The 27265-nt window shown below is 38.0% G+C and overlaps 1 protein-coding gene across 1 annotated transcript; it reads left to right on the forward strand.

The window, feature by feature from the left end:
• Positions 1–2446: 2446 nt before the first annotated feature.
• MAT1A (methionine adenosyltransferase 1A) lies at positions 2447–26022 on the forward strand (the record flags this gene model as incomplete). The annotated part of the gene is made up of 12 exons (XM_080622017.1): positions 2447–2540; positions 8579–8656; positions 9497–9619; positions 11323–11435; positions 12992–13135; positions 13749–13967; positions 16810–16992; positions 17481–17614; positions 18662–18666; positions 22166–22245; positions 24506–24587; positions 25835–26022. The coding sequence occupies 12 exons, from the start codon at positions 2447–2449 to the stop codon at positions 26020–26022; spliced, it is 1443 nt and encodes a 480-aa protein (XP_080478143.1).
• Positions 26023–27265: the final 1243 nt, after the last annotated feature.

Genomic DNA, 27265 nt, shown 5'->3' on the forward strand with positions numbered 1-27265 from the left:
AGTAAAACCACAACTGGAAGCAGTTCAAATAGGAGGTTTTACACAAGCTATGTGAAATGCAGCTGTGCAGCATTTCTAGAATACTCTTACCAGAGAGCCTATTTTAATGAAGAGTGACCCTCTGAAGGTCTTAAGAACCAATGCATTTGACTAGCCAGAAGTGAGTCCAAAAAGAGGAACTGCAAAAGCAAAACAAAAATAAGCCTGCAGATTCACTACTCTTGTATGTCAAGTTGCTTGCAGTCTTCAGCATTTAAGAGCTTGTGGTGGGCTTTTTTTATTTTTATATGGGATAAGAGGGTTATGTGAGGCCTGGCTCTGCATTCTGTTTAAGTGCTACCTTAGAAACAAGAATGCTGATTCCCAAACTACAATTTCTGTACTTAAGTGGCACTGAAAACCAAGAAAAAGAAAACCTGAAGCAAGAGGGAGTGAAGCACTCAGACTGACAATATTGAATCTTGTCTGTTTTTTCTGGAAGATTGTAGAATTAGAATGAAAACTCTTATATGTACAACAAGAGTTTTTGTCAGAGGTGTTTTGTCCATTCCCATCATGTCTTTGTTTCCACAGAGGGAAAAAAAATTTGCATTTAAAAATGAATGCTTATAACTGGTGTTATTTTTCTTTAAAAGTTAATGTAATTTTTGAATGTTACCCATTAACTAGGGTTAATAAAATTAGGTACACTTCAGTCTTGTTGGGTTTTATTTTTTTACAAATTCTATTTTTCTAGATGATGTTAATGTGTAAATTATTCAGGCTGGGTTAGAATCTTCATGTCAGTGGGGTGATGACAGTTTACTACAGAGAAAGCTGTGCCTCATAATGTGTATATGATGTGTGAATTCTTTATTTTTAAGTGCAACCAGTGATTTTCATTCAATTAATTGAATTCTGTACAACAGAAAACCAAGAAATTGTCTTTGAAATGAATGTTGATGATAATCAGAGAGGGGCCAATGCTACAACAGATTAATGGTGAATAATCACAGTCACTGGTTATTGTTTTCAGGAATGTAGATAAAAAGTGAACATTCTAATGAATTTTTGCATAAATTTGTAGTAATGCAGAAGTTTGAATCCAAGGGGCCACATAAAGTGATCTTTTAAAATAATATTGACCAAGAGTTTGAAGCAAACTAAGTCTGGAGGGATGAGAAATTCCTTTCTGTCAAAATTTGCAAGGACTATGGAATCAGCTGTATGTTACTCGTTCTAGTCCAAGTATCAGGTACACTTTGAATGATTGAGAGAATGATTCAGTGTTCATTGATAAAGGGAAATTTTTAATTTGGTAGGCCAATGATTTGGTCTTAGATTGAGACTAGAATGGTTTTGAAAGAAATTAATAATTACATTTTTCTATAAAGTGCAGTAATGATGGGCTTTTTCTGGATCTGCTCCATGAGTATGTTTACTCAGTTTTTGTGTACTAACTTCAGGACACATATATGCACAAAATGCTACCTGTCTTCATACCTGTCATACCACCAGCATATTCCAGACATGAGCCATCTGACTAAAAGAAATTTTTGGTAGCAGAATTAGTATTCATATGTGGCAGTTAATGTATTTCTAAGGGTTAGGGAACATAATATAAGAATGTGATACAAAAAGAGAATTAAGATGGATCTGAATTAATAGAAGAGAGGACAGGAAAAGTAAAGCAAAGGCTGAAAGGAGAGGTCTGCATAATTGAGAAGCACTCGTCATGCTAGATCTTATCAGATGTTTTGTCTCTAAAATGTGCAAGAAGAATGAATGAAAATGGAAAAAAAATATTTCAGGAGAGAATTCTACTTTTCAAGAGATGAAAAAGGAAAAGGAAAATACAGTCATATGATGCAGAGCAAACTTCTTCCAGTTTTTTGCTAGGAAAGACATGTAATTACAGATTTTTCATCTATCCCCGTAAAACCACAACACACAGAAGCACAGCAAAGATTCCAGAATTAGGGGAGACTCAAACTGAAGAAGCAGCTGACCTGAACTGTCACCAGTAGTCTGCATTACTTCATGCTAAGCTGAGTTGCTAAGATAACCTATCTTGCACGGGTTGAATCCAGAACGTTTCTGAGAACTGAGTTAATTAGTGAAATATACTGAAGTTAACTAACTCCCCTGCCAAGAAATGGGCTCTTCCATTTGCCTCACATGATTATCTAGGCACTTTCACTTTTCCATATATAGGAGCAGCTCAGGGACTGACAGATCAGGCTAGGTAGGGATACAGACTTCAGGCACATGCATACTTCTTGCATGTGTACACAGATGCAAAGAACATGCTGCTTTCACTCACTGAAATTCAAGTTAGTGTAAGAAGTAATAAGTGAAGACAGCAACAGTCCTGCTGATAAAGAACCTTCTTCTTTAAAAGAAGACAGTAGAGGTATAACTCTTCAACTACTGTTTATAATAATATATCAGGAAAAGCATCACAATCATGAATGGGCCAGTGGACGGTTTATGTGATTACACACTGGATGATGAAGGGACTTTCATGTTCACATCGGAGTCAGTAGGAGAAGGACACCCAGGTAAGAAACCAGCTCTGACAAGTGCGTAAGAAGAATAATATTTTAATTTGAAATGTTTTTAAAAACATGAAGAAGAATTAATGTTATTAATCTTATAGAAGTTATCTGTAGCAGGGCACTTTTATTTCCATTGGACCTTGTCCACATAGACTATAGAACGGCTATAACTCGGGTGCTTCCAACAGGAGTTTACACGCTTTTGCAGAGCATGTGTTGCACTGAGGAGGGCAATGGGGTTTACTGTTGCTGCTCCTTTTCATCTGAATTTCTTTCAATATTACTGTGGAGACATTACTGTGTCTCTCACAGACTCAAGTTTCATGTATGGATAAGAATGCATAGCTTGCTTCCCAAGTTCCATATCTTTATGGGCCCTATGAAATTGTCCTGCACATATGCTATGCTCTAAAACTGTCATCCCCAAATATCTCTAAGCAGGCTATTTCAAAACCTCTAAAAATCAGTGGTTGCAGCAGCTGTACATGGCAAAGTTGCTGCTTTTTTCCCCCCATTTCATCATCTGATGCAATATATGGAATTGCTTAAGCAAATAGTGGACAGTTACTTGCTAAACTTTATGTATGGTCAGCAAAGCTTAGTTCAGATTTGTTGAAAACAAATGTTCATCTGCCATAAACATGTACCTTGTGTCAACAGCAAGTGTTGCCCCAAATGAGGTCAGGGGACAACAGACTGTTTGATGTCCTGAAAAGTGTTATTTATTTTAGAAGCTGATTTCGCATCCTCTACCTTTTGCTGTAATAAGGATTTTTCAGATCTGTACTCATGTGAGTAAATCATAAACGGGTGAAATGACAGGGCAGAGAATAAAAATATCAGCAGTAAGAATTTCATATCTGTAATTCTGATATTCTTCTATAATATTAACTTATTACTGCAGATTGAATCCATGGCTGATGCAATTTAGCACATCTCTGACAATGTCAAGGTAGCTACATCAGGTTAAGCCAGTTGGGGTTCTTTCTGATGTAACACAATCAGAAAATGACAACCACGTTTGATCCTTCGGACATAGGTCACCTCTCAAATTTGTACATAATTACATCTAGCATCTGTAGTGCAATGTAGTTTCATAGGAAAAATAACATTACATAATATGGTCATTTTAAATTTGTGATGGTGTTTCCAAAGATGACAGGTCACAATTTATGATACTCTAATAATTATTTTTAACCCTGGGGCAATAATAGGTAGGTATTAGAACAGGAAGAGTTTGAGTCTGCAGGTTTAGCTTTGTCTTTTGGTTTCCTTTCTTTCTCCTTTTGTCTTGTTTCTTGTTTTTGAATTTGGCCTGGTTTTTTAGTTCTTATGTCACACTTCCTTTAGTTCCTAGACCTCCATTGGCCCCTAGTAGGTCTTCTTTTAAGTCCCACGAGCATTTTCCTCCTTCGCTGGGATACTCAGCAGGCCTTTGAGAAACAATGTTACCACTTGTTAAATTTATGTACAGCCTCTCATGTGGCAGAGGTTGCCAGATGTCTGGGTAATGTGAGGTGTGAAGTGGCAACGTGAGAGCCTAATTGTAGAGGGAATGGAAAACTGGAATTTACTCAGATGTTTTCAAGACTGTGATATACTTTCTTAAAAAGTCTTCATGTAGGGTGCTGAAAACCCAAATGCCTATGACAAAGGAAAGATACAGATCTTCCAGATCAAAAAAAGGACCCTAAGTAACTCTGGGTGGTCTTGCAAATTCTTGTTACTGAACACAGCCCTGCAATAGGTCTTAATCATCTCAGCAATAGCTCTAGTTTGTGACAGCAAGTTGATTCCCCTTATATCCTGGGCAACCCCCTTTTGCCTACCTGGTTTTACACAAGGGGTGTATACATGCTATTAGGTTTTCATCATCCAGGAAAAGTAAGGCTATTTCTTAAAATGGGACCCAGTGTCTGGGGCTGTAGCTGGGCTTCTGATGTTATCAATAGCACTAAAATTTTATTGTGAGTTTTGAGTTTCTCTGATATCAAATGGATAATCTGCATGTTCTTGATTATTTCTCTTCTGTATGTGATAGTATAATTTTGCTAGAGGGCATTATGTGAAGTAAAGACACTGAACCACATCTCTGTCTGGTGGAAATTTGAATTGTTCTGATTATATTAGCTGAGGACTGAATGCCTTAATAGAGACCTTCTTCTTAATAAACAAAGCAGGAGAAAAATACATGCTTATTTATTTAGGTACACAGAGAACTGCCTTACACCTGTGCAATGCCTAAGGGTTGTGTGTCACTAAGAAGCCCAAATTCCATAGATGCAAGTAATAGCCAGCCATAATTAACATACAGGTATTACTTATGGTCTCCAATATAAGACTCTGTTTATTCTATGTTCTCAGTCCAAATTATTAAAAATTACTTGGGTATAAAATTTGGGACTTTCTTCCAGGTTTTTAACCTTGGCATTTAGTGGGGTAAATTCCAAACTCTCTGAAGACATATGCATAACTTCTTCATTTCAACATAAGCACATAGATAGCAGCATGGGGAAGAGAAATATTTATTTTTATTTAGATAGCTGTTTTTTGTCACTGCTCCATTTTGCTTTCTCCAGTAGTGTCTGTCTGTGCTGCACAATGGTTTCACTGTGCTTTGAAAGGCATTGTGTTTCTCTGATCCACAATGTCTTACAGGTGCCAAATCATTTAGGATTAATTCCTTCCCCATATGGTGTGACTTCAGGTGGAATTGCCTACAAACAGAACGTCATTCAGTTTTCCAGTAAGTACCAAGGGATCTCTTTAAAATATAAGAGAAAACATCTACTAAAAGCACCCTTAGATTTTCAACCAGACTAAAAGCATACATTTATCTTCTGGATATTCACAGGGAAAAAAAAAAAAAAAATCCCAACCCAAAAATCACCAAAACAAACAAACAAAACTAAACAAACAAACAAAATATTCCCAAATCTAAACAGAAAATGCAGATCTTTTCAGCGAGTTGATGCTTGCATCTGTTATATCTAACATTACATATACTTAACAATACCTAACATTGTGTATGCTTAAACAATATACATACTTCAGTAAACTGTGTGTTGAACAAAGAGAACAGATGTACAAGATATTTGAACAGTGTAGTGTTAATATTGAAGTACCACTGTAGTTATCAATTAGCACTCATCCAGTCTTTTAAATAGGAAAATTGTAATACAACACAATTCAGCAGTACTGCAGGTACTCAAGAGAGCAGAGTAGAAGGGCAGGATCACCTTCCTCGACCTGCTGGTCACACTTTTTTTTAATGCAGCCCAGGATATGTTTGGCTTTCTGGGCTGCAAGCGCACACTGCCTGCTCATGGTGAGCTTCTCACCAACCAGCACCCCCAACTCCTTCTCCTCAGGGCTGCTCTCAATCCAGACTGCCCAGCCTGTATCTGTGCTTTGGGGAGGTCCTGAGAACTTACAGATGTCACGGCTTGTGTTAGGCTCCTACTTAGTCTACATTCACATAACAAACTTATGTCCAACTATGTGGAAAACTGTGAAGCTCTTTCTGATTATTGGAGATCACTTTTGTTGTTGAATGCCTTCTTCATAATTTGACAACCAGGCAATTGAATAGGGTTTATCTTCAGCTCCCACAGACTGACTAATTCCTTTTATAGTTAGAAAGAGCTTTTTTTATGGCTGATTGGCATCTCTGCCATAAGGTTGGGCCTGTGGGAAGATTTGGTTTCCTGAAAAAATTCATGGCTAACTAATACTTTCCTGTTCAGTCAAGAAATCCTCAGCCTAGACATTGCTTTTGCAATATTTATGCTATTGCATAGTAATTCACTACATGAAGGTATGCATAAGCTGAAATCTTACTTATGACATAATTTTTTAAATAATAATGTCTCACCAGACATGATCGATCATGCTTTCCCCATTTCCAAACAAAGAAGTAACAAAAAAATGAAGGACAAACATATGCTGTCAGATTTAGCAGCTAATAAGATAAATGGGACAGTTGAGATGAGAAATTTCAATAACAGAATGAAGGATGCACAAAGCTTCATAAGCATTGCTAAAAATAGGATGCCTAGTTTTGTTTTACTCCAGAGACCTTTACTAACAGACATGCCTTTACTTGAATGAATTTCAGGAAAAAAAAAAAAAACCCGAAAAAACCAAACACAACAACATGAAAACGTCCTGTTAAGTCTTCACTTACTGATTTCACTGCCTACTATGGCTAATGCTTCCCTGAGACATTTCAAAATGAACATGAAATTCTTTGTACCAGAGAGGTGCCACAAGGAGACGTGAGGATGAATTAGTCATATGAGATTACCTGTAATCATCTTGAAAGTTTTGAAAAGAATGCGTATAATATCCCTGTACATGCCGTACAAGAAACTTAGACAAACATGAGACATTGGCATCTAATGCAGGTGAGACACTTTTCATGTGGAGCAAGGACAGGGTTAAAGGTTGTTTCTGGCACAGAAATTCTGTGTGGTGAATAAAAGCTACAAAGCAATCCCAATCACCAGGAGTTTGCTGTAGGACATTGGACCTGCACTAAGAAAATCATCCTATCATAGTTGCTGTGTTGTCCCACCCTGGTAAGCAAATATTGCATATTTTGGTCAATATTTTATGCTATTATGCTTGCAAATATGGGTGTATTTCCTTATAAAATCAGAAACTTTGAAGAGAGCAAGCAGAGGTACATTTTAATCACTCTTGCCACCTTTGTCCCCAGTCTTGTTAAACAATGTTCATTTGGACTTTAACTAAATTGCAAGAATTGCATCTGATTCCTGTTTGGTAATAATTACCTCAAATTTAGTCATCCAAGCACAGTTCTTGCAAGGCTGAAAGTTCCAATGCAGCTTACATTTGCTAATTGTCTTTTGTGTTTATTCTTTTTGTGTTGAAGTGATTAATATGGAAGATAAAAATGTCAGGATCATATTAGTTATTTAGTCTTCGATTTGTCCCTCTTAGCTAAATATAGTACACCTTCCTAATGAAAATAAATGAGAATATATTTTGACTTGAGGTTAAATGTATTAAAAGTCTCTAATGACATACTTTTACAAAACATTGGTTTCCAACAGATTGCATTGCAAATGGCAAGGAAAGAGATTAATTTATTTTGCCACACAGCATGTTATGGCAACATCTGAACACAGTATGCAATACTAAGCTTTTTTAAAGAACAATAACATTAAAATAGATGAGAAAATTACCATTTTCATGTGAAAAGCTTTGTTATGGGTACTGCCTTTTTGTCTTCCTTAAATTAGCTACATTATTTGACTGAGATTCATTATTCATCAAAAAAGTAAGAAAAGAAAGAAAGAAAGATTATTACGATAAACCTCAGCTGAAACCTTTGTATTTGGGATGTAACTGAAGATGCACTTACTCAAGATTTACCTCAGGAAAACTTCAGTTGGTAACCCCTTCTTGCTTCTGCATGTGCTACTTCTGTGCCTTAGTTGGGTTGCAGGGATTATTAGGCGATGGCATTGCAGGATGGTAGGAAGCAGTGAGAAGAAGCAAACCAGAAACAGGCACTTGACTATAAGCAGTAGATTATATGTGTTAATCTAAACACTTTCTCAGGCTTCACCAGCAGTGTTGGTATGGTATATTCCAACTTTCTATCAGGAAGATGGAAGTTGATGGTGGAATATCACCTTGATGTTAGAATGCTACTGATGTGGAGTGCATGCTATATTGGCATTGTTAGAGGAGGAGAAGGCTGGGAGAAAAGCCTCTTAGCCTCTCAGGTAATTCTATTCATAACATATTTGTTTCATACCGAAGTGCAGAAAACTGCAGATAAAATTATAGTCTGTATTATTTTACACCAGTAAGTAAATTCTCTGTTTTATCTACTGACTTGGTTTGCAGGATGTTGCATATGTTTTTCTATTTAGCTAGCTTAAATACTCCATTAATAAGCAATAAAAGAATTCCTTGCTGAAATACCTACCCATTCAAAGCAATGCAAACAGTCTGTGTTTTTCGTACAGAGTGCTATGGTTTAGAATCACAACTTTGATGTTTTGCAGATAAAATCTGTGATCAGATCAGTGATGCTGTACTAGACGCCCATCTCAAACAAGACCCAAACGCCAAGGTTGCTTGTGGTAAGTTGTTTGGTGCTTTTCTGTAAGTCATCACTGTTGTTTTTTAATGATGTTTGTGAAAAGCTCGATGCTATCATTTGCTAACTTATTTTACTCTCAGAAAATCACATAAGAATTACAGTCTTGAAAAGAAGGAGAGATGAGAAGAAACAGTAAAAGTTTTTATAAAGACTGAAGCCTAAGCAGGCTGTAGAAAGGTAGGATAGTTAACTTTTGTGTGGACTGAATTTTCCTGGGAGAAACAGATTTGGCTTTGTTATAGTGGATTTTTGAAAGAATATTTGAATTTTTTGTTGAAAAGTTCATTTACTATATTTAGTAAAGTACTAATTTTTCAGTTCAGGTCCCCATAACTGCTTGGGGCTTTTAAATCTCTTCAGAAAGTATACTATCAACTTTGAGGTTATTATGTTAGTTCATGTATTAGGTAACTAACCCCCATATTTAGATTCTTCCTCCTGGGGCTGCAGAGGTCAACTTCAAAATAGTTGGTTGCTGATGAGTTTTATTTAGCCTCAGTATGTATCTTAGAGTGATTAAGTAGATTTAGAAATCAGAGTTTAATGCTGTATTTGCTTAAAATCCATGCATATCGCTGAATCATGCTCAGTGTCTTGACTTTCCAATTTGCAGATGAGACATGTTCTTTTCTTTACTGTCAGACATACAGTGAATAGGGAAAGAATTCGTTGTAGAATAATAATAAAAATATGGGTATAAAGGACTTACACTGTATATACCCAGTAGATCTCTCAAAATCACTATCATTACAAACAGTTATTTGCCTTAGTGGGCAGGGTTACTCTGCTGATGTAATCCTGTTTTCGTCTCTCTTTTCAGAGACAGTATGTAAGACAGGAATGGTGTTGCTCTGTGGAGAGATCACATCTCATGCTATTGTGGATTATCAACGAGTTGTCCGAGATGCAATTAGACATATTGGCTATGATGATTCAGCTAAAGGTTGGTGGAAAAACTCATTAAATCATTGAAAAGCAAGCAATAGGCAACTGCAAACCAGGTCTGTCATCACTTCCAGCCTGGTAAAAACTGAATATCCTGTGTGAAAGCTGCTTGCATGGTGCTATGTGATACACTTTCTGGCTTTATACCAGTGAGTAGAAGAACCATCATATATTATTTAAAGCTGAGAAGGTGTAGGCAGAATATACTTTGAACTGTGGTATTAGGCCAGAACACTTACCTGCAACCTGAGCAGCAGTATTTACCACTCTTCCAAACTTGCAAGAACTCGAATGTTGCTATTCATTTGGCAAGCCGATTGATGCATCTTGGTGAGAAAGAGAGAGAGTTAGAAACCTAGTTCATTTCATTGTACCATTATATGTTTGTACTGTGGTTAACATCTAGAATTCCCAGGTGTAAAGCAGGTTCTCTGCAAGGTGGTCTGTTAGCTCTGAACAACACTTCCTACACTGAGGAATGTGCGGTCCAAATCCAGTTTGTGTAACGTACAAATGATAAAGAAGACAAAATGCTTTACATACCAGACACTTTCTGATTTGCCATATACCTTATACATTATGAATATTTCATGTATACTGTTACAGTGAAGTGTATCTTTTAAGAGCTTTCAATTAAAAACTGTTGTTTCCTGAAGTCCTTTAATTGCTGTTGGATTTACAGGCAGATTGTGGACAGAGAATATTATAGTAGCACATCTACAAGTTACTTCCACCATCATGTAACAGCAGTGCTTTCAAAAAACCTAGTAAATGTAATAAATCTCCTTTTTATTCTAAATGCCAAAGGTGATAAGAGGAGATGAAGTGACCCAGCAAAAACCTTTTCTCTGCAGAGATAAAATGAGAAGCTCAGCCAAACCATTGTGCATGGAAATATAATTTTCTTCTCTACATAGCCCACTTATAAAAGGGTGAAGAGCATTTTTCAAGTGGATCATGTGCATATGGACGTGTATATGTATGTTGTATTGGCTGAACATGAGTTTGGTCAGGAGCTGCCAGTAGCTACAGTCTAGGAAAGGCAGTATTTGGAAAGAAGCAAGTTACAATTAACATACCTAGGAACAGGTAGAAAATTTTGCCTTCTGTAAGTTTTCAATTTCAAACATTCCTTTTGACCTTAAAAAGTAATGTAAAGTAAATTCTCACTTCCAGATTTGCTGTGAGACTTACTGTGGCTCTCTAACAAATTTCCATGAGAGATTTAGGCACAATAACCACTTTACATGTATTACAAATAAAGTATCAGAGAACAAAGTCTTCGACTGCTGAAAACATCAGTTCCTTGGAATTTATGTAGAGGTTTTTAATACTGTTTACTTGGCAGAGGCTCATAATCTACTTTTTTTGCTAGTTTTGTGCAGTTAATTCATAATTTGAATTAGCTTGGCACAGGATGCCAATGCAAGAGCAAACAAGCAGTAAGAAGCAATAAAGGCAATCCTATATACTCCACTCCCTTCCCCAAAAGGTTTCAAATGTTGTGTTGACAAAAAAAGTTAACTAAAAATAACAGTTAGGTTTTGAGTTCTGAATGTGGTATCCTTCCGAATGAAAATCTCAGCATATGGTTCCACATTACTTTCCTTAACTGTGATGAAAAAGGCTAATTCACTGCTATTCTTTTTTTTCAAACAGGTTTTGATTACAAATTCACTGTTATTCTTTTTTTCCAAATAGGTTTTGATTACAAGACTTGTAATGTTTTAGTGGCACTGGAACAACAGTCACCTGATATTGCCCAAGGTGTTCATCTACACAGGGATGAAGAAGATGTTGGTGCTGGAGATCAGGTAAACATAACATCACATCTAAACCAACAAAGCTGTTCGTTTGAGTGGAAAGTTTACCCCATCTTACTGCCCTGTTTTCTAACTCAAAACCCATGTAAAGATTTCCACACTTCAATCTTGGGCTACCCCAGAATGAAGAACATATTTTTATTAAAACAATTGGAAGTTCTTTGAGGGCAGACTTTTGCCTGGTGTTTGTTATAGCACTTCATGCAAGCCAGAAAAGCTCTGCCAGTTTGCAGTAGCTGAGGAAGTCTCCTTTAGAACTTGTTGTTGTTACTGTATTTATTTTGCTACTGTATTTATTTTTTTTTTAATTGAGTATCTTTAGATTCATTAAATCATTCATCTTGCATCCAGACTTGTTTTGTAAGATGGAGTAAACAAAGGATCTTTTAAATTTCACAGGGCTGTTGAGATTTTACACAGAAAAAATTAGCCAATGTTTCAACTGTCTTCAGCATTAGTACAGAGAAAGCAAATACGCCAGAGTACTTTTATTTCTCACTTATTTCCCAGAGGCATCTACTGTAATAGATGTTCCACATAATTAAGGCTGTCCAAACTGCATTTCTATGAGCTCAATAACACATGTAGATAATTATGTTATGTTCCCAAGAGAAAGATGCCATAATCTAACTGATGCTAGTATGAGTGAGTTTAGCATTTACAGTATTACTAGTAATAACTAGTTTGTAACAATGCTGTTGAGAACCATAAATGGCAATATCAGAGTCCAGAAGCCAAGCTAATACTGTTCAAAAATCTCCTGACGACTAAATTAAAATGCTTTTATGCTGTCTTGAGGACATAATTCTACATAAGATGAAAAGATATCTGACTTTCTTTGGCATTTTGATGAACTCCCTTCCCATTGCATCAAAATACCTTCTTGTCTTTTTTGATTTCTTTTTTTTTTTTTTTTTTTTTTGCCACAACATACACTGGGTGAGGAGAAAGAAAATGCTGCTAACTCTTTTTAAGAAATGATGATCTGATGCCTGGAACATGACTGAATAGCCATAGATGCTGTGGCTAGAAGCATGTGGCATTGAAAATCTGAGGCGGGTGCCTTAAACTGTTGAATGGCACCTTGTTCGTGATGTGGAGTATTCACATCCCATTCCACTGAAGTTTCAAATGGAAGCTGCAGTATAAGTGTGTCTGCATTCATATATAAAAGCCTCTACAACCTTTCCAGGCTAATGATACCACCTTTCCCATGACAGAATAGTCCTGAAATTGTTTTCCTTTAACAGATTTCTTTCCTATGAAAGAACCTGATTTCTTCACAAAAGTGTCTGCATTTTTGTCCAGGTTTCCAGCTCAATATGTAAACCTTCAGGCTTTCACTGAAAAAATCTAGAAACGAGGTTTGTGTCTCATTACACTGTAACATGTTGGAGCCTGATCTGAGTTTAGGCTTCTGCACTGTAATGTAAAACAGTAAAAAGTAAACCTAAAGGTATTGTTTACTCTTTGCGTCAGATGAAATCTCATTGCCTTTGGTTGTGGTGCTTTTAACAATGATTGAAGTATATTTTCTTCTCCTGTAGGGTTTGATGTTTGGTTATGCAACAGATGAAACAGAAGAATGTATGCCTCTAACAATTATTCTTGCACACAAGCTGAATGCCAGGCTAGCAGAATTGAGGCGTAATGGAGAACTTCCTTGGCTAAGGCCTGACTCCAAAACACAGGTAAATACTGCTATAGATTAGTTGAAAACTAATACTTTTTCTTTCCAGAAATCTTTTTCTAGACAGCAATTGATGGTGTTCAGAGTACCAAGGTAAACTACAAATAGCAGATAAAGCATTTCTACTGCTTGTGATGTTGTCTCAACTGCTGGAAAATGGTTAACTTGCATCAGAGTGCTAGGAGCACTTAACCACCTACCAGTGAAGAAACATTTCACCCTTCAGACCTAAGTGGTCTGTGTTCATTGAAAAAGTGTCAGGAGATCTAAGGGATTTGTTTGTATTTAGAGATTCAGCTGGCCTTTTTGAAGAGGTACTGAGAATGTAAATTTCTGAGGCTTGTGAGTTTCATTGGAAATCCCAAATGAAAGACACATTTTGGACAACTTCATAGAAAATAAGATTGTCCATATTGAGCAAAAAATAAAGAATGAGAAAATAGGCTTTATTTCTCATACCTTGGCAAGAGTGTGAGCAGTGATGATTATAATGTCAGCATTGACATTTTGCTACAATTTTGTTATTGGAATAGCATAACGTGTTTGATGTAGAGCAGTAATACCTTTTACAGTAACTTTGTTTTTTTCTTCCTCCTTCTCTCTGTTCTATTCAGGTCACAGTTCAGTATATGCAGGAGAATGGAGCAGTCATCCCAGTGCGTGTTCATACCATTGTGATATCTGTGCAGCATGATGAAACCATTTCACTGGAGAATATGCGCAGAACCCTGAAGGATCGTGTGATCCGAGCTGTTGTCCCTGCAAAATACTTGGATGAGAAAACTATTTATCACCTTCAACCTAGTGGGCGTTTTGTTATTGGAGGACCTCAGGTTTGTGTAGTATTGTTTTGGTGCTTTTATGAGTTTGCCTTTGTCATTGGCTGTGTCTTAAAACAAATGCTCAGCTTTTTGTCACATCTGTCCTAGGGTGGAAGACACAAGCTGCCTAGTGGAAGTATTAAATGCAGTTTTATGCGTTAGAAGCACCCAGGGTTTCATGTGCTGTATGCCAAAGCAACCTTTGAGGTCATGGTTATATTGTACATGTGTTGTGATTAGGCAGGCAAGTTGAGCTGAATCTTACATTGCATGTGGAATGTATAGCCCAGCTCTGGGTTTCCTCAAACCCTCTGAAGTCCAGCACTGAGACATGCAGTTCCTTCTCATGGAAAACACTTCTTACAGAGAGATGGACACAAGTTTTACTTCTCTTACAGTGAACGTGGTTTTCGTATCTGTATAGCTCATACTGTTCTGCCTGACACCAATGAGACCTGAGGGTGCTCATCTGTTCTGAAAATCAGCCCCTGATAGGCTCACCCTTGCGAGAAAATAAATGTTTCTTTTGCTTTATTTAGACAACATGAGAGCTGTGATTTGTGCTTTGATCCTGAGCTCACAGAAGTCAGGAAGAAATCCCACTCTCTGTAGGATCAGGACTAATGAGATTTAGTTTTTGAAAACAAATTCACCATTCCCGATGTTTCCAGTTCCCTTCAGGACTATCTCGGCAAAATTTCAAAGTTTCTTCCTGAAAACAGGTCCAGTTTCACATCAGTTCAACGTAGACATTCTTTTAATTTTGCTGTTCAAATTCATTCATTTACTGGAATTTGTCAGAAATATTTCTAAGGTGCTGTGTCTTTTTCACATTAGCGCCATTAAACAAGTGGGAAGGTGTTGAGATTAATCTTTATAATAATGATTATATGAAAAATTTATTTTTGTATCGTTGAATTGATTGTATCACTGTAATTTTGTGTATCACTGACATCCTAGACTACAGACAAATGGAAATGCAAACTTGAACTGTAATTTGAGGCAAATGAACTAATGCAGAAATCAGAGCTTCATACAAAAAGAAGGCTACACATACGAAAATTTTCTGGTGTGCATAGAACTGCACCGATTTAAAAATGTAATACAATTATATATGGTAAGCCAACCAGGAATACATTTTCAGTTCTTGTAGTGGAACTATATTGCTTACGTCTGCACATACAAACACACGCACATTGCAGTCTATTTGCAGTTTAAACCTGTGATAAATTTACTTAGTATGGGTCAATCTGCCTGTGTGGCCATGGCCTTACAACTGCTATCATCACTTGTGCAATTTACAATAGCATCGTGGCAAACAGAAAATAACTACTTCTTTCCTTATATTTTCCATCTTGAACTCTTTCCAGAAGAGTATTACTCAGTTTTGTTTTTAACAGCGCCAGCTATAGAAGGCTGCCTTAATCTCCAGCTCAGTTCATTGAAGAAGACACATGTATTTCACTTAGGATTTTCACCTTATATTTTTGAGCATGGCGGCACCTTGAATTCTGGCTATGGCAAAATTAGTACTTTTGCTCCTACCACCATTTTCCCAACAGCAACACCAGCTGGTACTGTAAGGACATTACAGCTTGTCACAAAAGTGGCTTCCACACACTTTACAAAAAGCATTTGTGCTCTTTCAGCAACTTTAAAATGAGGGGTGGCTTGGTTTCTTCCTTTCACCTGAAATTTATCATCAGAATTTCATCACAAATTAAGGTCTGAGTCAAGTAGAAGAACCCAAGGACAGGATCCTTTAAACAAGCTCAACTATCTGCAATTCAGATTTATATCTCACTGCTTTTTTAGCAGACTGGAACAAACAGTGCCAAAGGTTTTCTTCTGTGTATATGCATGGTCTTTCTAAGAAAAACTTTGATTCTCCACTTGTGTTTGCTGTGCAAACATTCCAGCAGTTGAATTTTACTGACATGATATTCTGTAGAGAATTTCAAACCTGCCTGCAAAGGTGGGGACTGAATTTGAAATGTGACCATGTTTCCATTCACACCAGAAAGCTCAAGCATTTAGTAGGAACATCAGACAATTGGTCAGGTACTGATCAGCTAACCAAGATCAAATGAAAATATTAAATAGCTGTGAGCAGCAATCAGGATATCTGTGTAGGCAGCTAGGAGGTTATCTGCACTTCCTTGTTTAATATTTTTAGAATACTCATCTAGAAGTATCTGTTCTTAAAAAGTAATCCTTCTTTCTTAATGAGCTATAACTTCCTGCTACCCCATACCTTTTGTGTATAGTTTAAATTAGACTACAGATATTTTGGGGTTGGAAGTGGTGCTGGAAGTATTGTATGCCAGCCTCTATGTAACAATGTATAATGTAGCACTGACATGCCTTTTGATGGTAAATGTGAAAAAGACACCTACTATTTAATATACACAAAACTTCAGATTTTTATTAAAAGATATGAAAGCCTGATATTTTATTTATTTATTTATTTATTTTTAACAGTTTAAAATCTCTCAGTGGTTCCTATATGGCATGTAGTTTGTTAAAAATACTCTCTGTTGTTTGGATGTGTTAGATATGTCAATTCTAAACTACAGTTTCCATATTGTCTGGAATATTTACTTTTGAAACAGGCAGTGAATGCTCTAGTTATTTGGGTGTAGATCTAGTATTGTTTTATGAATGTGTCTTTAAATAACATTTATATCCACTGTTGTAGCTTGGTGAGACAAGTTAATTCCTTCAGCTAGCACACAGCAATCCACATTTGGTAAACTTACTTACAAGTTGTTGTAGTCTTCTGAAGGATGCATAACCTTGTTTAAGACTTATAATAAAATGGTTATAAAATCGAGAAATTCTTTTATGGATTCAGGGTGATGCTGGTGTTACTGGTCGAAAGATCATTGTGGATACTTATGGTGGCTGGGGAGCCCATGGAGGTGGTGCCTTTTCTGGCAAAGATTATACGAAGGTGGACCGGTCAGCTGCATACGCAGCCCGTTGGGTGGCCAAGTCTCTTGTGACAGCCAGGCTCTGTCGCCGTGTTCTGGTTCAGGTATAGTTTGCTGTGCATGTTGCTTTGCTCAGAAACGTATTTCATTTTCAAATTTACCTTGAATACACATCATACAAGACACTAGTCGAAGCAGTCTCGGTGATAGCTTGGGGTTGAAGAAAGGAAGACCTTGATGTGCTTGGTTCAAGACCACTGTAATGTCAAAGCCTATCAGCTTCTTGAAATTGGAAATTTTCATTTAGCTTTCATTTTATTGGCTGTTATTCTGGAGCCTTAAACCCTCTGACACTTACTGTCATGGAAATTAACATGGGTTGATTGAGTAATGGGGAAGAAATTTATCCAGAGATCTTGGCATTTTCAGAGTTTTATCTTCTTTTTTTCCTCTACAAATACAAATTGTGCAAGTGTGGGAAGTGAAGGAGAGGTCTTAGTTCTCCTAAGATGAATGCTTTCTTCTGTTGCATGCTGCTGCCCACTGAAGTGCCATGTTTATTTGCTAAATATGTTATCTCTTTCTGCCATAGGTTTCTTATGCCATTGGGGTTGCGCATCCACTGTCTATTTCACTGTTCACTTATGGAACTTCCAAAAAAACAGAGAAAGAGCTGCTGGACATTGTGCACAAAAACTTTGATCTTCGGCCTGGAGTCATTGTCAGGTACAGAAACACACAAAAAGGAAAATATCTTGGTGATCACACCCTAGAAATAATTTGTTGCAAAACCATTAGAAGTTACAATGTAAGAGTCAGTCTCTTGAACTAGCATACGATTGTTTCATGTGGTATAAAAGAGACTTTTTGTCATTCTGTCAATCTTCACAGTTGATACTTTCTATGCATCTACCAATGTGCCATATTTTTTAAGACAGCAGATCTTTTTAAGATAGCAGATCTTTTAAAATAGCGTATCAAGCAGATGTACTTTCCAAGTTTCATATGAAACATATATTTCCAGCATTTGGCCTGATATAGTATGTGGAATTCAAATAAAATAATGTCTGTATTCCAAGAATTTTAAGTTACTATGAAAAAAAAAAAAATTTGTTTTACAAAAGGAATTGAAAGTTATTTCATCTTTCCCATTAAAATTAGTAATTCTTAATAATAGCCTTTTCCTGAGGCCTAAAGTACTTCACATTTAAGTTTTGTTGTCACTTTTATTGTTCTCTATTGGACATGTTCACTGGTATGCTTGCATCTCCAGAATATGCCTGCTTGATTAAGGGTGTGAAATGGAAATAAACATCAGGATTTTAATGGTAGTTACCATGAAGTATCTTAATGTGAAGAATTTTCTCTGTTTTTTATTATACACACAGGGATTTGGACCTTAAAAAGCCCATTTACCAGAAGACTGCCTGTTATGGTCACTTTGGAAGAAATGAATTCTCATGGGAGGTGCCTAAAAAACTTGTGTTTTGATATTAGCAGTCATCCTTTGAAAACAAAAAGGAAGAGGAGTCCGCTAGTCATGAGGGTGCTTCCAAAAATCAAATCTGACAGCTTTGTATTCAGCAAAAGGAATTTTAGATTTTAAATGGAAAGAAAGAAAAGGATATTTTCTTGGAAATTGATTATTTTTAGCCCTCAGTGTCTTTCCTTATCTAAGATATAAAGACAGTCTGTTGGGTTTTTTTTAATCAGCATAAGACAACAAAATACAGTTTACTTTTTATTGCTGCTCTGTTGGTTCTTTTGATAAAGGCAAAGTATGACTCAGGTACGCAAACCAACGGCTGAACCTCAAACCTGTCATGGGCAAAGACAAGATGACTTTCCCAACTCTGACTAAGGATCAGCAGATCTTATGCTTCTAATTAGACAATGGGAAATTCTGGGGTCCAATTTCCTTACTGGAGTTTGCATTGCATACAGCTGGGTGTTGCTTTGATGGTAGAAGGCTTAATATCACATAACTGTATCTCAGCCTCTTTTGTAGAAGATGTTAACATATATGTAATATTTAAACCACCTTCATTGCATATGTGCTGTTACCGTTGTGTTTCAATTACCTGTGTTTTTGAAACATAAGCGTTCTCCTTTAAAATATCAATTGGCGAATAAAAGGCTTTTTCCTACCGTGTATGTAAAGGTGCCTCTTTTCCTATTCCTTTTAATGTTAATGTCCAAGTATAAGGTCCATCTCAACTCAGCCTCTTACACTTTTGAAGGATTTTAGTTTACCAAGGTAATTGACTTTTATTAGATTTTGGAACTGTGATACGAATTTATCTTTCACTACCTGTGTGATCTCTGTTTAGTTCTTGTGATTAATAGAAACTTGGTGAAAAAGTATTAGCTTCTTATTTTTAACTCTTAGGTTTATGCTATTCAGTATTCTCTCATAATTTTTGCTCCCAAAGTGTTAGGTTTATTGCATGCCTTACTGGGTTTGATGTTCTTGTAGAATAAAATAAAGTGCATAGAAATAACTGCAAAACATCAACAAATATGTATAGCATGAGGTTAAAATTTGGGCCACTATCCTGCCCAGTGATATCTCACCAAAGAACTAGCCGCTAGATGGCTGTGTGTTCCACAGCTATGGGAGCCAGTCTGTGCCGAAAGCATGTCCCTGTTTGTGCCAGTATTCAGCTACTAAATCTGGGTACCAATACCCTGTTACTCCTGATGCAGATAGTGATGTGCATAGTGGATTGAATATGATCTAGACTGAGGACAACTACTTTTTGCAAAGGACTATGGATTAATCCAAGGTTTGTTTAAACTGGGAGGGTGTCGAGATCACATTTATCCTCTCTAATCAGCTTGGTTTGTCAATAGGCAAAAAGGATGAATGTAATCCTGCAATACGAGGGTTACATACGTGTGGCCCCCCAAAGTCACCTAATCCTAACTTTGTGGTGTAAGCGGCAGCCTGTTAAATCTTTTACACTGGAGAAATGCTGCCACCCCATGTTTCTTTCCACTTTGAACAGTGTCTTCCAAACAGCTGTTGAGATGGAGAGTGCCTGACTGTGATGATCATGAAAGAAAAGCTGCCATTCATTCTCTTCAAGTATGTCACAAACACACAGACTTCCATTCAAGCCAGAAGTTGTCCCACTTTATTAACAATGTGTAAGTGGAGATGAACAAGTAGTAGGTTTATGTGTAACCCTCCCCTAGACTTACATCAGTAATCAGTGGCCCTCATTGGACATCTGGATATAGATGGCAGAAAAATATCTTACAGTGCAGATGCATCATCTTAAAGAATTTTGTTGGCAAAAATTTCCTAGGTACAGTTTTCCTTACTACATATTGTTCATCTTGCAAGGAAAAAGAGTCGCGTGTGTCAGCTTCAAAAATATAAACTGCTTGGAGGCAGGTCCTATTGGTCTGCCTAGAAATATAAACCTTGGCCTTCCTCATGAAAGACTGCCTTTGCTAATGAACTTTTAGCTAGCAGTAAAATATATAAAAAGACATTTTACTACTAACAATAGGGAAGCCACCATACACACTGCCACAGAACTGTTTTGTAGAAGTGTTGCAGTCTTACACATTCCTGTTTATCAAGACTTCCCTGAGTTGGCATAAGAAGGCACACCTTCACTGATGTGATGGAAGCCTTGCCACTTCTTCAGAATCTCCTGCTCATGCTGTGTTATACTACAACTAGCAGAAGCAAATGAATGATAAATAAATGATACCTGGAAAAGTGCTGTATAAATAAATGTGTTCCATAACATAGCATGAAATCAGAATGTCCTATCTCAACAAAAACAAACATCTACAGACAAAGCGAGCAGTTCTGCTCTGCTGGTAACAATAACAACCATTGAAGAGGTTGTTGGAGAGGGAGCATGTGTGTCTTGTTGGTTTGGTAGGCATGCAAGGTCAGCGTGGAAACTTGGAAGTGGGGGGTGTGTGATAGGCTGCTGGATGAAAGGCCGTGACTCTGAAACCTGTGTTTTACAGAGGGTCAGTCACACCCCAAGCACATGAGCGTTATCTGAGCAATTGTCTTAATCTGCTAATGAATGTATGGAGTAGAAATGATTGAGCTTCCGTCACAATTCAGCTTTTCCCATAAATGAATATAAGCAAATGAGATTTGTAATGCCATTTAAAAAACTCTCAAACAGTAAACAAAAAACTCAAAACAAGTAGAAATACCATGCAGCTGCTAATACAGCATGCACACAGCAGGTATGCAGTTGGTGATATAATATATATAGAAAATAGGTTTGTGTTCTTGGGACTTTTTTTTTTTTCCTTTTGTACTGCTGTTGCTGCTTTGGTTAATCTGTATTTAATAACCCAGAAGATGGAAACTTGCTTTCCTTACCAAGTAGCTAAACTCCAGATGCTACAGGATATAGAGTACATCCCCTTGCTCCAAATCAGTTTAGCCATCATTTGATGTATCTCTTCTTGGAGAAGAGATACATGGTTGAGTCCTGTAGGTAAGGCATAATTATGTCCTCTATATGAATGTGTAATGTGTATGTGAAAGAGAAACAGACACAGACAAAAGGGGGAAGGTGGGGAAAGAGGAAGAGCATTAAAGAGTGTGCATACAGTAAACATATTTACAGTAAATCAGTTAATCTGAAAGCCAGACCGCCTCAGTGCTGTATTGAGAGACCTCCCCTTGCCCTCCTAAAACCATGCTGTTGAAATCTCTGCTGGCTTCCCAGCAAGTTGGGCAATATGTGTATCTCCCTAATGCCTTATCACAGCACTGCCTTGGAGCAAGCCACACTGTAAACAATCAGTGACCCACCCACATGCAGCCTCGCGCCTGACTTCAGCTCTTAGGCTCCACAGGCAGCAAGTAGCTAGCCCCGGTCTCCTGCAGAAAAAATGCCATTCAGCTCCTGCCCACTTTGGAAAACACCGGTTTTTATAAGTTTAGCAGTGCTTCTTGCAGGTAAGATATGCCATTCCTGGATATAACTCACAGTTATTTAAATAGTGGCTGTTTTTCTTAGAGAAATGAACCATCCCACTTGGGAACCCAGCCCTGGGTGGCCACAAACAGGCAGGCAATCAGCTTGCTAACTGTTTAGAATAAATCAGCCTTTGCACAGTTTATTCACATTTGAGCCCTGATCACCAAAGGCATAAAAGGTAGCACTAGGACTGAAGAATAATGGCACAATTGCCATAAATTAGTACTGTTATGTGGTATTTGGGGTTTGTTTATGTGTTGGGAAGGATTATAAACCAGCTACATACTTGCTTCTGTTTGTCTTTTAGATTTTACTAAAATTGGAGCTTTTGCTAATCCAAATGAATGTAAAAGTGCAACCATAGATGATGTCAATGAGAGTCTTAAGGTAAGAGGGTAGCTGCATCGGCCAACCCAGGTCCTGCTTTACATGCAGTCTGCGGTGGTGGGAGGACGGAGCAGGGCTGCACCACATACGCCTGTGCAGCCCGAGTACAGCTTGCATATTGCTTTGGTGACACATGGTTCGAAACAACAGTACGTGGCCTGGAGGGGAGTAAGATGGAAGAACAAAAAAAGATCAGTGTCATTTGACTTAGTCTTTGGCCCTGCTGCTAGTCAAAAATATACGCTTTTAAGGTGTATTTTCCAGTTTTGCTTTGCTCCAGAAATGAAAATTGGCTTGAAAATAAACAGTTATGTCTTTTGTTTTACAAGCAAATGCAGTTTCCAATCTCTTCTATTAGTGTTTTAAATGTAAAGTGCTAGATATTTTAAATGCAAGTAAAGCCAGTCATCTGACAGCCTATGTTTTGAGTTAGTGCCCTTTTCTTCTATGGGCTAGGCCTATCATAAGGGAGTGATCAGAGTGACCTTTGAATATGGCAGAAATGGTGAAGAAACACCAGAGCAGAGTCTATAAAAAAATGTTCACACACAGTCGAGCCACTTGTCTATGAAACGGTAATGTGGAACTAATGCCTGGAGTTGGGTCCTTGTACCAGTGCAAGCTGTGAACTTCTGCCTGCGGTATCATTCTCATCACTTGGGAGGGGAAGGCTGAGGACACCACTTGCCAAGGAGGTGTTCTCCCAGGTGTCTTTTTTTCCCCCAGAGATTTTAATTATATTATTTTATTTCTATGACTGATGTCCATCATTTTCAACAATACTTCTGCAGGCTCCAGCCTGAGAAGCAGAGTGAGCCATTGCAGGGTACTGATTCAGCAGCTGCCAATGAAAATTTGACTTGCTCTTTCTCTTGCATGTGTGTGAGTTCAAAGTGACTAGTGTCTGTTATAATGATGGCATGCATTGGTGTTTTGGTTGTGGAGTTTAGCATGGCTTTTCAGTAGGCACATGTGTATAGGCACACATGTATGGAGTGAAAGCTATTTACACAGGTATACAGCAATACCCAGTTAAAATATAGGAATGTGTTCAGAAATACGTATTTTTACACACACACACAGAAAGTCTGTGAGATATCAGCATTCAGCAGATAAGAATAATAACCTAATGTTTCATACAGAAAGAAGATACAGTTGTTTATAAAGGTATCATTTCATATATAAGAAAAAAAAAAACAATTCACACCAGTCCTCCCTCTTGAACTTAATCAAATGGAAAAAACCTATCTAGCCACTGTTTTAAAAAAACATTGCTTGATTTCTTTCCAAAACCATTGTGGGGTAATTAGCATTACTTACAGCTAGATCATTTTCAAGATGTTTCTTGTTCTGCATTAAAAAAAAAAGAAAAAAAATTGCCATTTTCATGAATTACTTCCAAGGCCTTTCCTCTTCAACTTAGCTGTTTTCTTCCCTAACTCCACAGAAATATTCAAACTGTTTTAAGGAAATGATCCCTGAGGGTAAAAAATCTTCAATCAATTTCCTTGTCTGGACACTGCAAGAAATGCTTGATCTCCTGCGCCCTGTTCAAGAGAAATGTGAGGCCCTTCTTGAAGTGATGTTCCTCTCTGCTGGGTGTTGAAAAAAGTGGCAGTGGAGAAGCACTGAGAAAATTTCTTTGCCTACAGTCAGAGTGAACTAAGTGTCTGCATGTCTTGAAGGGGACAAAGAATAAGATAAAAGGCATCTCAGCAAAACAAGAGTGCTTAACCACTGGGCTGGCAGGCATCTGGGAGGCATGGCAGCACCAACATGTGGGGTCCCACCATACCCGCAGCCCAGCCTTCAATGTTGAGCTACAGCTCATAGTCATACAGGCAGCAAGACATGCTCTGCCCTCCAGCAGGAGCCTCTTTTGTGTCTGGCAGTGGGCATCAGTCATATTTTCCTAAGAAATATTTGGATAATTTGTCTGCAGTAGCACTGAATGCCAGTGCTGTGAATGCAAATGCCACTTTTAAAGTGTAACTTGGGCTGATGGGGACTTTGTTGTCACAGTGACAAGTGATGGAAAAATTGTGTGTTGCCAAAAAGGAAGAAAGAAAGAAAGGTTTTAAACAAAACAAAAAGCTTACTTTGACAAAATCAGCTAGTGGGGCAGTTATCACCTGTGCCTGGGTCAATGAGTATGCCTGTGGTCTGGTTGGGAAGTGGGGAATGATAGGCTTTTATACTCACTTGCACTCTGATAGGTTGTTCTCTCACTCTCATTTTTTCTTTTTAATCCACTCAAAAGTTTGCAAGCAGCTTCCTCCCTGTCCGCTCCCACTACCCCCCAGAAATGGCGGGCTGGTGTGTGTCACCATTGACAATGCTCAGTACTGCAAACCCATGTGCAACAAGGTAACATTCATGATTTACTGCTGATATATTGCTGCATCTATTAATTAATGTACAAGTGTTTATTGTGTAATGCATAATTTTCCTTGTTATACTTTTTTTTTTCTCCCTTAGGGCAGGGAGAGGTTGTAGTGTTTATTTAGACCTTCACTGGCTAAGTGTTTCTTCACCTTATGGTTACCATGATGTAGCCTAATACACCGGTTGTCTTTTTCCCTATCTTTGCTTACCAAGGGTTATGACTTCCAATTCCTCAGAAGGAGTAGATTGTATGAAGTATGTGGCAGCAGAACCAGTTTTTCCTGGACAACACAGCTTGCTGGGGGAAAGGCACTGGCTGTTTGTAACCGTGAGTATTTCTCAGACACGTCAAGTCACAGAGATGGTAGTCTGTTTTGTTTAAAAAAAGGAAGAAAGAAAAGTCTCTGCTCTTGGTATGTGTGACAGCCTTGGCCTGTATGACAGCCTTGGCCTGTGTGACATTGTGGGAGCTACTGCTGGGCTGGAAACTGCTGAATGAGAAATCATGTTAGCTTTAAAACTAACACTAAGGCCTGAGCATTGGTGTTTCAGTTTGGGGTAGCAGACATGACATGTAAACAATGTTTGTGGGGAGATGCACCTTTTTTTTTTAAACAGTAAATAGGTATCATCCTAACACAATCCCTGCATTGCACAAGGTCTGTGTGATCCTCCTGACGACAGTGAAACATGAAACTGCTCTTTATCTTGCAACAGTACTTAAGAACCTCAGTAAAATTGGTCAACACCTGCACTATTCATTGTATGTACATATAATAAAAACCAGCAGCTTGTCTCCAGCCAGCAGTGCTGCCTTTTTCATGTGGCAGCCCAAGGGTTTTAAGACTGCTCTTACTGCATCCAGTGAGCAATCTGTGATCTGAAGCAAGCTGTCTGACTCCATTGTTGTTGAGTCAATTTAAAAATAGAGGTGTGTATAGGTACACAAAAGGGCCAACCTATCTTTCCTATCTTTCCTATGGTTAATGGAAAATATTTTTAACAGTGCCTTCTTGCTAGAGCAGTTTTTTCCCAAGGGTTACCAAAAACAATCATCTAGGCACTTTTATTCCAAGTTGAACTCTTTAGTCTGGTAACTGATGCTTGTTTAAACATCAGGACAAATCTCAGCCAAGTAAGTTAACTGCTTGGGGTTTGGGGTTTTTATTTTGTTTTTTCTTTTTGTCATCTTTGATCTTTCCAGCCTCTGAGATGGCCATCAGTGGAGCTGAATCTGCCTATTTCCCCACCAACAGCACTTGTCTGCACACATTAGCCTTCACTGAAACTCAGACTGATCAGCTAAACATGTTCCTAAAAGAGCTTGGCGAGCAAGGCATTGATGGCTCCAACCGTGACAAGGATGCTGATTGTATCATCTGTGGTTACTAGCACCAAAAAGCTTGTGCTACAGACCAACCAGCCATCTGCAATCTGACATGGTCATTTTGACAAGAGAAGCAGAGCAGTGAAATCATTGCTAAGACATGTAAACATACAGCTTTTATTTGGTTAAAGAACTAGAGATCATAGTCCTAATTTGACCTCAGCTCTTGGATACAGATATATAGGCTAAACCTAATTGCATAGCTCATGGCAGAGGTGTTTCAAAGAAAGCTCACTTTTATGGCTTAAATTTGTCTAGCTGGAATTAAATAAGAAATAGAGTTATATAATGGTTGCAGTCATTAGTTAAACGTAGTAATTTTTATCAGAAATCATCTTTCGTCAGGTGTTAGTTTTACTTTACTTCTAGTTGCTTTTATGGGTGCCAATTAATCACTGTTTTGTTTCTCTGAAGACCATTAAAGCAGTGCAAGTCACTGATCAGAGGTGTACAGTTCTTTATTCATGTACCTGCTTGGTTAGGGGTTAAATCCAGCTGTACATACAGCTGTTCAAGGTGCTGTGATTTGCATGAGCTACAAACTTAAAGCACTGTAGTTTGCTGGTGGGACAACTCTAGCGTTTCTCCTGTATTTATCTTCTTGAGGAGAACCCACAGAAAGACACAGCCTCTAGGTGTACTGCAATGCACTTCTAGGAGTCAAGAAGTACCCTGTATGCTTGCTGTAACCAAGCAAAATGGCAGGAAAAATGTACTATCTTAGTTCAGTACATGTGAGAAGTGAGGTAGCCCTAAACTAGCAGATATTTGCATTGTGTCTCCTCTGACAAAAAGATGAAAGTGGTGGGTGTTGAGGGACCTGCGTGAGAAGCTCTGTAGTTTGAGTGCCAGGGATTTGCTTTCAGTCTCCTCTGTTTAGTCCCTGTGGGGCAAAACCATAGTGGTTCTGGAAAGAAAGTTCTCTTGATCCTTGGTTTGCTCTAACAGCTATGTCTGCCCTGTGGGATGCAGGGCTGCAAGTGCTCTTCTGCACTCACACTTCCTTGCACAACCCAGGTGTATGTGACACATGCACTTACAGCGCCTTCCTTCTGTGGAGCCTATAGCTACCACAAGGTATGGCTTGGCTTCAGAGGTAAAGCACAAAAGCAAATGAGATCTGGTTGTAATAGAGTTGGGATGTGCCATATTTAGGGTAGAGCTGTAGGTGCTGATTGCAGGGCAACCTGCTGAGATGCTCTGGTCTCAGTGCAGTAGTGCTGGGGCAGTTGCTGGTCCTGGCCCAGT

Source organism: Psittacula echo, assembly GCF_963264785.1.
Source record: "Psittacula echo genome assembly, chromosome: 6".
Lineage (NCBI taxonomy): Eukaryota > Metazoa > Chordata > Aves > Psittaciformes > Psittacidae > Psittacula > Psittacula echo.